This window comes from Equus quagga, chromosome 4 (genome assembly GCF_021613505.1).
Source record: "Equus quagga isolate Etosha38 chromosome 4, UCLA_HA_Equagga_1.0, whole genome shotgun sequence".
Taxonomy (NCBI): domain Eukaryota; kingdom Metazoa; phylum Chordata; class Mammalia; order Perissodactyla; family Equidae; genus Equus; species Equus quagga.
Genome location: NC_060270.1, coordinates 37,557,943 through 37,573,649, shown reverse-complemented (window position 1 = coordinate 37,573,649; position 15,707 = coordinate 37,557,943). Strand labels below are relative to the sequence as shown.

Sequence of the window (15,707 nt, the reverse complement as noted above, 5' to 3'; positions counted from 1 at the left end):
AGATCAAAGAAGGACTGAAAACCAAAATGAAAGAACGGAGCAGGGCAAAGAAAGAAAGAAAGAAAGAACAAGGCACGTTTAAAAGACCCAAATAGAACTTCTAGAAATGAAAAATATAATCATGGGAATTAAAAACTAAATAGACAGATTAGATGGTAATTTAAACACAGTTGAGAAGACAATTTGTTACCCAGAAGCTAGATCTGAGGAAATTACTAGGGACACAGTTAAAGAGATGGAAAATAGGAAAGAGAGGTATGGTAGGCAGAATAATGATCCCCGAAGGAGTCCACATCCTAATCTTGGAACCTGTGAATATGCTAGGTTGTATGAAAAGGGAGAAAATAAGCTTTCAGATAGAATTAAGGTTGCTAATCAGCTGACCTTGAGATGAGATTATCCTGGATCATCCAGGCAAGCCCAATGTAATCATAAGCGTTCTCATAAGGGAGAAAGAAGAGGGAGAAAGGAGAGCATGAAAATGAGAGAGATGGCAGTGTGAAAAAGACTTGGCCAAGGTAGCTGCCTTCGAAGACACGGAAATGGAACCACGAACCAAGGAATGCAGGCAGCCTCTAAAACCTGGAAAACACAAGGAAATATATTTGCTCTTAGAGCCTCCAGAAGGAACGCAGCCCTGCCAAAACATTGATTTTATCCCAGTGAGACTCATTTCAGACTTCTGGCCTACAGAACTGTAAAATAATAAATTTGTGGGGTTTTTACGACTAAATGTATGATTTGTTACAACAGCAATAGGAAACTAATAGAAGAGGTTAAGAGGCATATAAGATAGAAGGCAATGACCCAACATGTGTCTAATAAGAGGAAGAATAGAGGAAATACAGTATTTTTTTAAAGGGCTGAGAATTTTCCAGAATTGAAGAGATGAATCTTCAGATCCAGATATCACATCAAGGTCCGAATATGATAAATATTGACTAATCCACAGCCATACACATTGTAGTGAGATATCTAAGAAAGAAAGTCTTAAAAGCAATCTGAACCTCAAGCACGGGCAAGAACAAGACAACCAGATCACTTTTTCCAGGAAGGCTACAAATGTCAGTGGTCAACCAATGCGATTGCTATTCAAAGTTAGACTAGGTGTGGCCTGTGCTCTTTTAATCTGGGCATTCTTGAGTGATGGTACATGCTCAGAGAAGAATTTAGAGAAAGAAGATGGGAGGAAGCTGGTGCCACAGGGAGAGATTGTCCCTCTACCTTGTTCTTGGTCTTCTACTTCCAGGTAAGAGAGAGACAACAATAGGGAGAGAAGCAAGACCCTCTCTGGTAGAACACTTAGGAACTTCTTTCAAATTTCCAACTCCTAGAGCTTATCTAAGATGGGCATAGGTATTGCATAACCATGTTACCATAACGCCCAAAGAGACTTTCCTTCTCTTAAAGACAGAATATCCCCTTCTAGCGACGCGCGACACAAGAACCCTTCTATTTATCATCCCATGAGCCATCTCCAGTTGTCTTCTCTTCCATTTAGCCTCTATATCCATCCCTCTTTACAAACAGGTGTAATTCTTTCTCTCTGAAGCTATGAAACCCACCCCTTTGTAGCAAAGTGCCCACTTTTCACCATAACTTCCTCATCCACGTGCTGGATCCAAGTGTTCTGGGTTAGGTCAGATGCCAGAGGGCAGCAGGTGGAGAGTGAAGATAGAGTGTGCTTCTCTTGCAGGGAATTAACATGGTATAGTGGAAAGAACGGGATTTGGAGACAGACAGACCTCTGTTTGAATCTTGGTCCCTGACTTTGCTAGTTGTTTAACCTTGGTTTCTCTGAACTCCAATTTCCTCACCTGTAAAATAGGACCTACCATGCCGGTTGCGAGGATTCAATGAGAGAAAGTGAGTAGCACAGTGCCCAGCATTTGATAAGTGTCAATAAATGGCATCTCTTCTCCTTAGGTTGTCACATGATTTCTGGATAAGAGGGCACAGGAGAGGACTGAACCAGAGGTGGCTTTTGAGGCCACTACAGGGAAGAGGCACAAATTGTATACCTGGTCTAGTCAGTAGACAACATTATAAATGGTCCTTTAGTTATTCACAGACAGTAATTGACAAACGAATAGTCATTGCTCAAGGAATGATTCAAGGATTTGCCTGGAGAGCATTGTGACTTTGGGAATGGACAGGGCTTGGTGTCCTTGGTCATCAACCATCTCTTTCATTCCAGGTTGTTGCTCTTCTAACAAATTTCCACCAGCAGAAAATTGGAATCATTATTAGTCATAAAAAGGGAGAAGACAACATCTCAAAAGCCTCAAACTAGAAAGCTGATATAGGGTTGAGCAGCAAAATAGGAGAAGGAAAGTTGGGACAGTGAAGGTGAAATAAGAATGTTCTCCTTGGGGCCCCTGAGAATGTAATCCTATCTGATGGCTGTTGCCGTCCAGGGCTCAGTTTGCATATACATTTGGGCATGCTTTGCATAGAGACAGAAACATTAGAAAGGAGGCCAGAGCTCTAACTCAGCCTACTACATTAGCTTCCATCATTTGCCTTCCAGCCCAACACATCCTCCCTGACCTTGGTGGGAAGTGCTCAGCAGCTGGGCCCCTCTTGGTAATCCTCCTCCCCCATTCTCTATCTCATCGTTGGAGGTGTATAGCACAGCAGCATCGAACAAACCTAGGTTCAGATCAAGTAGTTCCTGCCTCTTATTATCTATTTGACCTTGGGAATTTATTTCCTCTTATTGTTCTTCAGTTAATTCATTGATCACCTGGGATAAACATAGTTTCTACCTGACAGGGGCTTGGGAGGATTAAATGAGGTAAACCATTTAAAGACTTAGACTATTCCTGGCACATAGTCAATGCTCAATAAAGCCAGCTATCATTATTATCACAGGCTACCCCTAAGCTCTTGCCCTGGGCTTCTCTCATACAGGGAACACAAGAGTTCTCTCTCTCTTCTCACACATTCTATGTCTACTACAGGATGGGGCAGTACTTTCACCATCAAATGTACAAAGTTTGGCCAGCATGGGGCGTATCCCACTCTTCTAGATTCAGTGTTTGACAGGAAGGCCTTCCGTCCGACTGCCAACTTCAGCATCCCCACCCTAATCAACATCTCCTTCACTTTGTCTGCCATCCTAGGTGTGGTGAGTGATGACCCTTCTAGCCCTCCTTAGTATTCTTAATTTTTTCCCAACCCCTGGCAAGGCAACCTCCAAAGCCCTTGACCACATTGCACCTTCCTCCATCGTTGCTATATGGTCTGGGGATCTCAAAGATGCTCTGTCCAGTTCAGCAGGATGAGGTATAACAGTACATGGAAGAGAATTTCTTTTCTTCTCACCCAGTGATTCTCTATCCTGGCTGCATACTAGTGTCCAGGCTCCACTCCCAGAGGTTCTGATTGGACGGAACCCAGGCATTGGTATTTTTAAGCTCCTCAAGCAATGCTAAGATACAGGCAGGATTGAGAAGCTCTACTCTAATCCAGTTCTGCTGTGAACACTCCTGCCCATGGCCTAACACATCAGTTTTAATCAAGCTTTTGTCCTTGATCTATCATGTTGGGCTTGATCACAGCACCACTTCTATATACCTTGGGAGTTGGTAAACAAAAATGGGGAGTGGGGCGGGATGGACAGACTTCTTACCAGCAACATGTTGGTAACAGGAAATTCTTTTGGCAGAATGAACAGCTGCAGCTCCTGTCATCATTCCTGTGGCTGGAAATGGTATGGCCAACAATGCTTATTCTCTCCCTTCATTTACAGTCAGAAAGGATTTTAAACTAAGATATAATAATTATGACCCTTTATGTACCTAACAACATAGCTTTGAGACAAGAGGGAGAAATTTAAAAATCCACAATCATGGTGAGAGGCTTCAATGTACTGCTTTCAAAAATCAAGTAGAAAAAGAGTAAACATATAGTGATTTTTAACAGCACAATTATGAAACTTGGTTTAATAAACATATCAGACTTCGTACCAATGAACATGCATAATCTTTTCTGACACAAATGGAATAGTCCCCCATACTGATGATATTTTTGGCCACAAAGAATATCTCAATCAAAATCAAGAAAGCAAAAGTTATCTAGACCACAATCTCTGACTACAATACATGAAAATAGAAACTAACCTCAAAAGCATAGAACTGCCTCCCGCCTCCGAAAACCTTATTTCTTGGTGATTTAAAATTAAATTTCCAAATGCTTTAGGCTAAAGAGAAAAGAAAACAATTAAATAGAAATCAGAAATGAAGAGCACTACAAATGAAAATCTATGGAATGTAGTCAAAGTATAACTGTAGAAAATTTACATCATAAGTGCATTAATTAGAAAACAAAAGGGAAGGGCCAGCCCAACCGCGCAGCGGTTAAGTGCACACGTTCACTTTGGCGGCCCGGGATCCGCCAGTTCGGATCTCCGTGCCGACATGGCAGCGCTTAGCAGGCCACGCTGTGGTAGGCGTCCCACATATAAAGTGGAGGAAGACTGGCACGGATATTAGCTCAGGGCCAGTCTTCATCAGCAAAAAGAGGAGGATTGGCAGCAGATGTTAGCTCAGGGCTAATCTTCCTCAAAAAACAAACAAATTTTTTTAAATTAATAATAAAAAAAAGAAAACAAAAGGGAAAAAATGAAAGTAAACGAATTAAGTTTCTAACCTGAAATCTTGGTTAAAAGAGAGGAGAGAGGAAGGGAAGAATCATAATGATCAACCTTGCTCTCAAAGTGTGGTTCCCAGATGGGCAGCACTGGCTGATTGCACCACGTGGAAACTTAGAAATGCACGCAATCTTGGGCCCCACCTAGTGTGACCAACCACCCCAGCACGCTCAAGACTGAGGAGTTCTCAGGACTTGGCACTTTCAGTGCTAGAATCAAGAAAGGACCCGGACCAGTCAGGATGAGTTAGTCACCCTACCTACTGACTCAGAATGTGCCTTCCAACACGATCCACAGGCGTTTTATACATACAGTGAGGTTTGAGAAGTGCTAATCTAGTACAAACCTTTATTTAACGTGCATAGAGCCCTCTGTTCTGGCTGTGGTTCACAAACTGCAGTTGCAGATGTTAAAAGTGCCCTGAGACTAGACAAGCCCACCCAGAATCGGACAAGCCTTGAAAACAGTTTCCAGAGAAGGTTGCCTGTCTTAGAAAGGTCATCACAGAGAGGAGAGAGGATGATGCCTGGCACCTGCCAATGAGAGGACGACCACTGACTAAGCCTCTTGACTTCAAAGAATCCAAAGGCTTGTCCAAGGTCTCCTTGCAATAGACACTGGTGAGAGGGGTCTGGAAAACAGTTGAAACCTTGCTAGATATTAATACATAATAATCTATGAAAAACATTGCCATTTAGAAAATCCTTTTATATGCATTATTTCATTTGGTACTCACTACTACCCTTATTTCACACTGAGGAAATTCTAGTTCAGACAGGCTGAGTCACTAATCTTTCAAATCTGAATCTCATTTCTACTGCAGAAAGGAGAGGATTTCCCCCATCACCAGTAATTTCTCACAAAAGTGAGGAAGCAGAGGGATCAAAGTTTATGAAGAAATAGACAAAGAGAACTTCAATTATATCTGTACTTTTTATTTCTTGAAAAAAAGCCAAAGTAAATTTATCAAAATATTGACTCCGCAACATTGAGTGGTAGATACACAGATGTTTATTATATTATGTGCTACCTTATTTTCTATGTGCTAAAAATATTTCATAACTTTTTTTTTTAAGAAAAATCAAAGGGCAGGAGAAAATAACCCCAATTCCTATCAGGCTCTCACTTCTCCTCCACGTGGGCTCTAGGTCTGGGACAACCCATTTATCCGATGGAACCCAGAGGAGTGTGCAAACATCACGAAGATCAGTGTGGGAACCGAGAACCTCTGGCTCCCGAACATTTTCATCACTGAGTTGTGCGTATCAGGGGCTGGGGAAAACCAGAGGGAAGCCCTGTCTCCTGGTATCAGTAGAGTTCACAATCTACAATTGGGGCCACTATAAGTGGTCTTAGATGGCTGAGACATGACCAGAGAGGTAAGAATGAAAAACCTAGCACCTGCCTCCCACCTAATCTCTCTTACAGCATGGATGTGGACAAGACCCCAAAAGGCCTCAAAGCATACATAAGTAATGAAGGTCGCATCACTTATAAGAAACCCATGAAGGTTGTCAGTATCTGTAACCTGGACATATTTTACTTCCCCTTTGACCAGCAGAACTGCACGCTCACCTTCAGCTCATTACTCCACACAGGTAAGTTGCAGTGGAGTCTCAGGGAGGAAAGTGAATGGCAGCAACCAATAAAGCAACAGAAAATAGCATCTAAAGAAACTATGAGTAAATAGTGACCAAGGTGTAGAGATAGAGCAAAGACTATGGCTCTGTGGGTGCTTACATATTTTCTATAAAGGTAGAACCCAAGTCTATCTTATTCATTACCATCCCCATCTCCTAGCAAAGTTCCCGGCATATGGCAGGCACTCAAAAATATTTATGTGTCGGAGAGGTTGTGGAGAAAAAGGAACCCTCATACACTGCTGGTGGGAAGGCAAACTTGTGCAGGCACTATGGAAAACAGTATGGAGATTCCTCAAAAAATTAAAAATAGAACTACCATACAACCCAGCTATCCCACTACTGGGTATCTATCCAAAGAGCTTGAAGTCAGCAATTCCAAAAGTCCTATGCACCCCAATGTTTATTGCAGCCTTATTTACAATAGCCAAGACATGGAAGCAACCTCAGTGCCCATCAACAGATGATTGGATAAAGAAGATGTGGTATATATATACAATGGAATACTACTCAGCCGTAAAGCAGAACAAAATCGTCCCATTTGCAACAACATGGATGGACCTTGAGGGAATTATGTTAAGTGAAATAAGCAAGTTAGAGAAGGACAATCTCTGTATGACTCCACTCATATGAGGAATTTAAAAATGTAGATAAACAGAACAGATTAGTGGCTACCAGGGGAAAGATGGGGTGGGGGGTGGGCACAAAGGGTGAAGGAGTGCACCTACAACACAACTGACAGACAATAATGTACAACTGACATTTCACAAGATCGTAACCTATCATTAACTCAATAAAAATTAAAAAAAATATTTGTGGAAGAAAGGATGGAAAAAGAGAATGCAGTTGAGTCAACAGGAAACTGTATCCTTGGAAAATGATTTGGATCTCTCTTTCAGTGGATTACATGTTGCTGGGCATGGAGAAAGAAGTGTGGGAAATGGCACAAACGTCCCGGGACATTGTACAGACCCGCGGAGAATGGGAGCTCCTGGGCATCTACAAGGCCACCTCAAAGATGTCTGTGGGCACCAGCCAGTATGATCAGATCTTGTTCTACGTGAGTTGAAGGCCTTTGCTTTTTCCCTCCTTCCTTGCTTCTACGCTTACCTAGGATCTCCACTAAATGAGTATCTTCCAAGTTTCAGGGTTTCTCATTCTTGCCACTTCCACCTGAGGCCATACCCCTCTTTCTTGGCTGCCCAGCCACACACTCCTTCCTAAAGCTCATGGCTCTGTCCTAACTCTCCCTTGGCAGAGGGCACTATACCAAATTATGAAGATACATTCTGCACAGCCCCAGATCTCAGGATAATACCAGACTAATGAGAAACGCAAAGACGGAAGCAGTCACTGCTATTCCTGGCAACCTTCAAATCCCATATCCACTTCCCTCTCTCTCCTCCCCACCAGGTGGCCATCAGGCGCAGGCCCAGCCTCTATGTCATAAACCTCCTGGTGCCCAGTGGCTTTCTGGTTGCCATTGATGCCCTCAGCTTCTACATACCGGCAGAAAACGAGAGTCGAGCCCCATTCAAGATGACCCTCCTGCTGGGCTACAATGTCTTCTTGCTCATGATGAATGACTTACTCCCTACCAGTGGCACCCCCCTCATCAGTATGGCCCCTCCAGCCTTTGGCAAGAGAAGGGTGGGAAGGAATGACTAAACTAGCTCAGGGAAGGGAAATATACTGGGAAAAGGAGGCTCTGTGCCTGCCAGTGTGGGACTGGAAGAGAGGGAGAAGTCCTGGATGATGCCTCTGGCCCTCACTCAGGCCTACCTTCCATCCAGGTGTCTACTTTGCCCTGTGTCTGTCCCTGATGGTGGTCAGCCTGCTGGAGACCGTCTTCATCACCCACCTGCTGCACCTGGCCACCACCCAGCCCCCACCCATGCCTTGGTGGCTTCATTCCCTGCTTCTACACTGCACCAGCCTAAGGAAATGCTGCCCTACTGCACCCCAGAAGAGAAACAAGGACCTGGGCCTCACCCTTGCCCACCTGTCTGGTAAGGGAACTCAGCAGTACCCACACTTTCTCTTCTAACACCTCCTCTTCCCTGTCCCCTCCCTCCCCAGGTGAACTTCGCAGCCCATGTCTGAGTCTCTGTCCCTCCACAGCTGTGAAGGAGCCGGTGGAGTTGGCGGGGAAGGTGCCAGGTCCCAGAAAGGCAGAGTTAAATGAGTTCCCTGGGTCAACAAGGGCCCGGCAGGAAGATGGGGCTCAGAAGCAGCACTTGGTCAGCCTGTGGGTGCAGTTCAGCCACTCGATAGATACCCTGCTCTTCCGCCTCTACCTGCTCTTCCTGGCCGTCTCTGTTGTCACGGTCGTCATCCTCTGGAACACCTAGCCATGATGTCTATCCTCTCCTGCACACTCCATCCCGGAGCTGCTTCCGGTCTCCAGGGACCACCCCGGTCCTTGCCCCATGTTGAGTACCAACTGTCATGGCCCCAAAGGTTACCAAATTCCCTGCTGCATTTCATGTACCCCAGTCCAGCCCCCTGATTAGTCTCAATCCCATACCAGACATTTTCCCCTTGTTCCTGCACTCTGTTGGCTTCCCTCAGCCCTCTCACGTGGTTCTAGGTCCGCCTTATGTCTTCTGCAAGCAGTCCCCCCTCTTCTGCCTGCTAACTGGTCCTAATAAATCATTCTGCAGAGATCCCTGGCTCTTTGTCATGTTGTGGGGGGAAGAAACTTGAATATACAGGACTTCAACTTCAGAATATCCCCTGTGCCCTCCTCTGCCTGTGACGTCATAAGAGACGATGCTCTCAACTTTAAGTCCATCGTGACAACTGTCCTATCTGAGAAATTTTAATTCTTTTAGGCATTTTATTATTTAATTTTTATTTATTTATTTATTTATTTATTTGAGGAAGATTAGCCTTGAGCTAACATCTGCCACCAATCCTCCTCTTTTTGCTGAGGAAGACTGGCCCTGTGCTAACATCTGTGCCCATCTTCCTCTACTTTATATGTGAGATGGCTGCCACAGCATGGCTTGCCAAGTGGTGCCATGTCCGAACCTGGGATCCGAACCGCTGAATCCTGGGCCACTGAAGCAGAATGTGCGAACTTAATTGCTGCACCACTGGGCAGGCCCTCTCTTAGGCGTTTTAAAAGACATATTTCTTACTTGCAGATCCTTTTATTCATCCTTTTTCATTATCTCATACTAAACTGCATCTTAATACTCTCCTAATTTATTTTGCTTCATTTTATTCTTTTTCTTATTTTCTAAGTTGAATTCTCAAAGTATTCTCAGTCTTTGTACAAGTTGTCCTCTGCCAACAGTTTTAGCTATATCCCATAGGTTTTAGAATGAGATGTTCTCCTCTTCTTTGCTCCCTGGACAACTTATAATTTCAGTTTTTATTTCCTCTTTGATCTGAAGGCCGTTGAGGAAAGTATTTCTTAATCCCCATGGTAAGGGGTTTTTGTCATTGCCAATCTTTTCATTGTTAATTTCCAGTTTCTTGGTTTGTCTTCAGAGAGCACTGTCTTTAAATTAAAAACGTTTTGGAATTTATAAAGCTTTCTTTCTGGCTGAACACATGATTGATTTTGTAACTATATAAGGACATAGAAAAGCGTGTATTCTCTGTATGTGGATCTATTAAATAGAACTTACTGACTGGATTATTCAAACCCTCTATATCATAGCTTATTTTTTGTCTACTTCATCTGTCAAAGCTCTAAAGTGTTTCATTCAGGTTCTCTGGGTAGTTGTAGTTTTTCCTTTGTATATCTGATTGCCACATTATATGATGTCTAAAAGTGTGTTTTACATCTTGCTTTGGCCTGGTATATTTTTACACATTTCTTTTATTCATTCTTGGTTACTTTTGGAAAGGTAATATACATACAAGGTACAAATATCAAAAGGTACAATATAGGGGGCCGGCCTGGTGGCACAGCTGTTAAGTTTGCATGTTCTGCTTCAGCGGCCTGGGGTTTGCCAGTTTGGATTCCAGGTGCAGACCTATGCACCGCTTGGCAAGTCATTTGTGGCAGACATCCCACATATAAAGTAGAGGAAGATGGACACGGATGTTAGCTCAGGGCCAGTCTTCCTCAAAAAAACAAAAACGTACAATATGATATAGAGTAAAACACGTCTCTCTTCCCTGGAACTAATAGGATATTGTATGTCAATTATACTTCAATAAAAAAAATAATAATGTCTCCTTTCAATCTTTTTTTCCAGCCACCTGGTCCCCCATTTTCTTGTGTATCTTTCAGGGTACTTCTTTATTTTCCATCTTTCCTTGTCAGTTTGTTTTAGGTACATTTTATGTAAACAACAAAAAGTTGGATTTTGTTTAACTCAGTATCTTCCTTTTGATAGATGAATTCAGCCTGTTTACATTTAGGAAAAAAAAAAACTGATACACCTGGTTTTATTCCTTCCATATATTTTATGTTTGCCATTTATATTTCTTGGTGCTGTTTTCTCTATTTTCCATTCCCCCAGTTTGGCTGGCTTGATCTAGTTTCTGTTCATTTTTTTTCTCCTATAAATTTGAAGTCCCACTATGCTTTTTTTTTTTTTTTTAAAGATTTTATTTTTTCCTTTTTCTCCCCAAAGCCCCCGGTACATAGTTGTGTATTCTTCGTTGTGGGTTCTAGTTGTGGCATGTGGGACGCTGCCTCAGCATGGTCCGATGAGCAGTGCCATGTCCGCGCCCAGGACTCGAACCAACGAAACACTGGGCCGCCTGCAGCGGAGCGCGCGAACTTAACCACTCGGCCACGGGGCCAGCCCCCCACTATGCTTTTTTTTTAAATGGAGATATTTTTATTTTATTTTGTTTTTTAAAGATTGGCACCTGAGCTAACATCTGTTGCCAATATTTTCTTCTTCTTCTTCTTCTTCTTCTTCTGCCCAAAGCCCTCCAGTACATAGCTGTGTATTCTAGTTGTAGATTCTTCTGGCTCTGCTATGTGGGATGCTGCCACAGCATGGCTCGATGAGCAGTGCTAGGTCCGTGCCCAGGATCTGAACCAGCGAGCCCTGGGCCACCAAAGTGGAGCACACAAACTTAACCACCGGGCCAGCCTCCAGCAACGCTTTTTAGTTATGCTCATGATTATCTTCGTAACAGTTATAATTAGACCAATATCTTTCCATTAATATATCAAAACTAAATTATTATGCTGCTCCCCCACCAAAATGTTTTATTTGCCCATTCCTCCCCCAAACCCCAGCAAAATGAAAACTTTCAAAAAAAAGAAAAAGTTTACTTTTTCACTCTTCTTCTGCCTTCAGATTTTGCAACTACAGCTTAAAATTTTTAGTACTGGGCTATTATTTTTTTTCTTACAGTATGATTCTTCATTTTCAAGGATCTTTGCTTTTTATTAATTTTCCACTTATGCTATAGATTCAATTCTATATGTTGCAAGATTCACAGTTCATCTCAGTTTTCTTTCCTCTTTGTCTTCTATCTAGAAAGCTTTGTTCTGTTTTAATTGTCCCCTGGTTAGGGATACTTATCTTGAGTATTTTCCTCAAGCAGTGGACCTGGTCTGTGCCCTGACTCCTTGTATGTCTGAAAGCATCTTTTGTTTTGGCAGATAATAATGCTTTCTTGACTGGGTGTAGACATCTAGAATCACCTGCCCCTCAATTGTCTGTACCTGTTATTCTAGTTTCTCATGTCTTAGATGAGACGTCCAAGGCTACTCTGATTCTCTCCCTTTTGAAAGGACTATCTGGATGCTTACAAGAATTTCTATTAATCTCTGAACATTAACCATTTTGCTAGGATATATCTAGATGTGTGTTTGAACTAATCCTGCCTGTGTCTCATTGACCCTTTTCAATATGAACATTCAAATCTTTCTTCTGCTTGGAGAATCTTTTTCTAGGATTTAAGTAACACTCTCTTCCATCTACTCTTTCTCTGCTCTGAAATTTCTGCTCTCTGCAGGTTAGGTCTCGTGGATCTGTCCTCCAAACTATCCTTTTCTTCACACCTCCATTTCTTTACAGTTTGGCTTTGTGTTATGACCAATCGTTCCGACAATGAATTCAGTTCTCAGTAGTGACTATTTCTACTCTCAGTTCATCTATTGAATGCTTTAATTAAAAATAAGATTTTTTTACTTTCATAAAGTCTTTTAAATATTCTGATCACATGTCCTAGAAATTATCTTCTCTTTTTCATTAATCCTACTTCAGCAGGAGCCTCTGTCCTGAATACTCATCTTGGTCATTGAGATGATTAATTTTATGTGTCAACTTGGCTAGGAAATTTGACTGCCCAATTGTCCAGTCAAATACTAGTCTCTATGCTGTTGTCCAGATGTTTTGTTAGATGTAATTAACATTTACAATCAGTAGACTTTAAATAAAGCAGATTACCCTCCATAATGTGTGTGGGCCTCATGCCATCAGTTGAAGGCCTTAAGAGTAAAAACTGGTATTTCTGAAAAAGAAGGAATTCTGCCTCCAGAGTGCAACATATTTGTCAATTATACCTCAAAAAAGCTGAAATTAAAAAAAAAAGAGTGCAACATAGAAACCCTGACTGAGTTTCCAGCCTCCTGGCCTGCCCAGTAGATTTCAAACTCAAGACTGCAACATCAACGAAATTGTGTATATGTACACGGGAATATTACTCTGCCATAAAAAGGAATGAAATTTTACCACTTGTGACAACATGGATGGACCTTGAGGGCATGATGCTAGATGAAATAAGTCAGACAGAGAGGGACAAATACCAAATGATCTCTCTTATATACGGAGTCTAAAAAAAACTAATCAAACAAAAACAAGCTCATAGATATGGAGAATAATTTGATGGAAAATAGTTTAACACTTCCTCAAAATGTTAAACATAGAATTACCATATGACTCAACAATTCTATTCCATGGTATATGGCCAAGGTAAATTAAAACAAGTCCACACAAAGAGTTTTACACAATGTTCACAGCAGCATTATTCATAATAGCCAAAAAATGTAAACAACCCAAATGCCTGTCTACTGATAATGGATAAACAAAATGTGGTATATCCATACGATGAAATATTATTTGGCCATAAAAGAGAATGAAGTACTGGGGCTGGCCCCGTGGCCGAGTGGTTAAGTTCGCCCGCTCCGCTGCAGGCGGCCCGGTGTTTCATTGGTTCGAATCCTGGGCGCGGACATGGCACTGCTCATCAAACCACGCTGGGGCAGCGTCCCACATGCCACAACTAGAAGGATCCACAACAAAGAATATACAACTATGTACCGGGGGGCTTTGGGGAGAAAAAAGGAAAAGAATAAAATCTTTAAAAAAAAAAGAATCAAGTACTGATACATGCCACAACATAGATGAACCTTGAGAACGTTATGCTAAGTGAAAAATACAAAAGGCCACATTGTTTCATACCATTTATATGAAATGTCCAGAATAGGCACATCCGTAGAGATACAAAGTAGGTAAGTAGCTACCTAGGGCTGGTAGGGGAAGAGACAGTGATGGATTGGGAGGAGTGGGGAGAGACTGCTAATGGGTACAAGGTTTCCTTATGGGATGATGAAAACATACTAAGATTAAATTATGACGATTGTTGTACATCTTTGTAAATACACTAAAAACTGAATTGCACACTTTAAATGAGTGAACTATGTGACATGTAAATTATATATCAATAAAGCTGCTAAATAAAACTAAACTGAATGACATTCTACAAAACAAGTGACCAATACTTATCAAAAGTATCCATGTCATGGGGCTGGCCCCGTGGCCGAGCGGTTAAGTTCACGCGCTCCGCTGCAGGTGGCCCAGTGTTTCGTTAGTTGGAATCCTGGACGCGGACATGGCACTGCTCATCAGACCACGCTGAGGCGGCGTCCCACATGCCACAACTAGAAGAACCCACAACGAAGAATACACAACTATGTACCAGGGGGCTTTGGGGAGAAAAAGGAAAAAATAAAATCTTTAAAAAAAAAAAAAGTGTCCATGTCATAAAAGACAGGGAGAGACTGAATAATTGTCATAGATTGGAGACAAAGGAGAAATGAAAACTAAATGCAATAGGGGATCTTGACAGAATCCTGGAACAGAAAAAAACAATATTGAAAGGGAACCTTGTCGAAATTCTAAGAAGTCCATAGCTTACTTAATAATATTGCACCAGTGTTAATTTTCTGGCTTTCATAAGTGTGCTATGGTTATGTAAATTGTTAACATTAGAGGAAAAACATTAGGAAACTCTGTGTACTATTTTGCAACTTTTCTAAAATTCTAAAATTATTTCAAAATGAATATTTTTTTCAAAAGAGAGAAACTTGAGATATTTCAACAAATTGCAATGTATGAACTTTATTTTGATCCTGAATAAAACAATAAACTGTTAGAAGAAAAAACACTCATGAGGTAATTGGGGAAATTTGAACATTGAGTGGATATTTAATGATACCCAAAAAAGTCATTGAGTCATTGGTAATTTTCAGTAGGATAATGACATTGTAGTTATTTTTGTTAAATAGTCCTTTTCTTCTAGAGATAAATGCTGGAATATTTACAGATTAAATGATAGATGTCTAGCATTTGCTTCAAAATAAGCCAAAAGGAAAGCCTAAAAGGTTTGGGGGGTGAAATAAGATTGTCTGTGAATTGATCACTGGTTCAGATGATGATGAGTACATAGGATTCGTTATACTATTTCTCTATTTTTTTGTATGTTTAAACTTTTTCATTACAAAATGTTTTAAAACTGCTTGTTTCTTTCCTTTTGCCTCCTTTCTGTTTTACAAATCCTTATCTCTTCTCAGGCAGATGCAGCCTCAAAGCAACCATGATGATGTCACATATTGAGAAAGATAAAGGAAAAATGCACATACTGGCTCTCTAAATATTATCTACAATTGAACTAGTATTAGGAACACAATGTTTAAGACAGTGGTTCCCAATTTTGGGGTTATGGACCCAGGGAACCAAGCCGTGGGATTGTCAAATACACACATATTGTCTGTAAGTGGAATAAACAATACATGCCATATATATATATATATACACACACACACGTATATACATATGCATAATTATTTTTAGAAATGTGTTTTTAATTTCAAAATATATAGGGTCTTCCTAATTACCTTTTTGTTATTGATTTCTAACTTAGTTACACTGTGGTCACAAAATATGTCAATGCATATCAAACTTTAAAGTCACATGAATTCCCTTGGGGATCTTGCAAAATGTGGATTCTGACTGAGGAGGTCTGCTTTGGGACCTGAGCTTCTATATTTCTAACAGGCTTTCAAGTCGTACTGCTGATGCTGCTTTATGAACCATACTTTTCATGGAAAGGGTTTATATGACACCAGTTCCTCGAAATCTGTTGAGATTTGCTTTATGTGTAGTTAACGTTCACAAACGTTCCACAGACATTTGGAAATAATGCAT

The 15,707-nt window shown here is 41.3% G+C and overlaps 1 protein-coding gene across 1 annotated transcript; it reads left to right on the top strand.

Annotated features, from left to right (window-relative positions):
* Positions 1–1,182: 1,182 nt before the first annotated feature.
* Positions 1,183–8,645, top strand: LOC124238531 (5-hydroxytryptamine receptor 3E-like). The gene is made up of 9 exons (XM_046659586.1): positions 1,183–1,249; positions 2,964–3,130; positions 3,671–3,715; positions 5,803–5,912; positions 6,083–6,252; positions 7,194–7,354; positions 7,708–7,912; positions 8,088–8,303; positions 8,416–8,645. The coding sequence occupies exons 1-9, from the start codon at positions 1,183–1,185 to the stop codon at positions 8,643–8,645; spliced, it is 1,371 nt and encodes a 456-aa protein (XP_046515542.1).
* Positions 8,646–15,707: the final 7,062 nt, after the last annotated feature.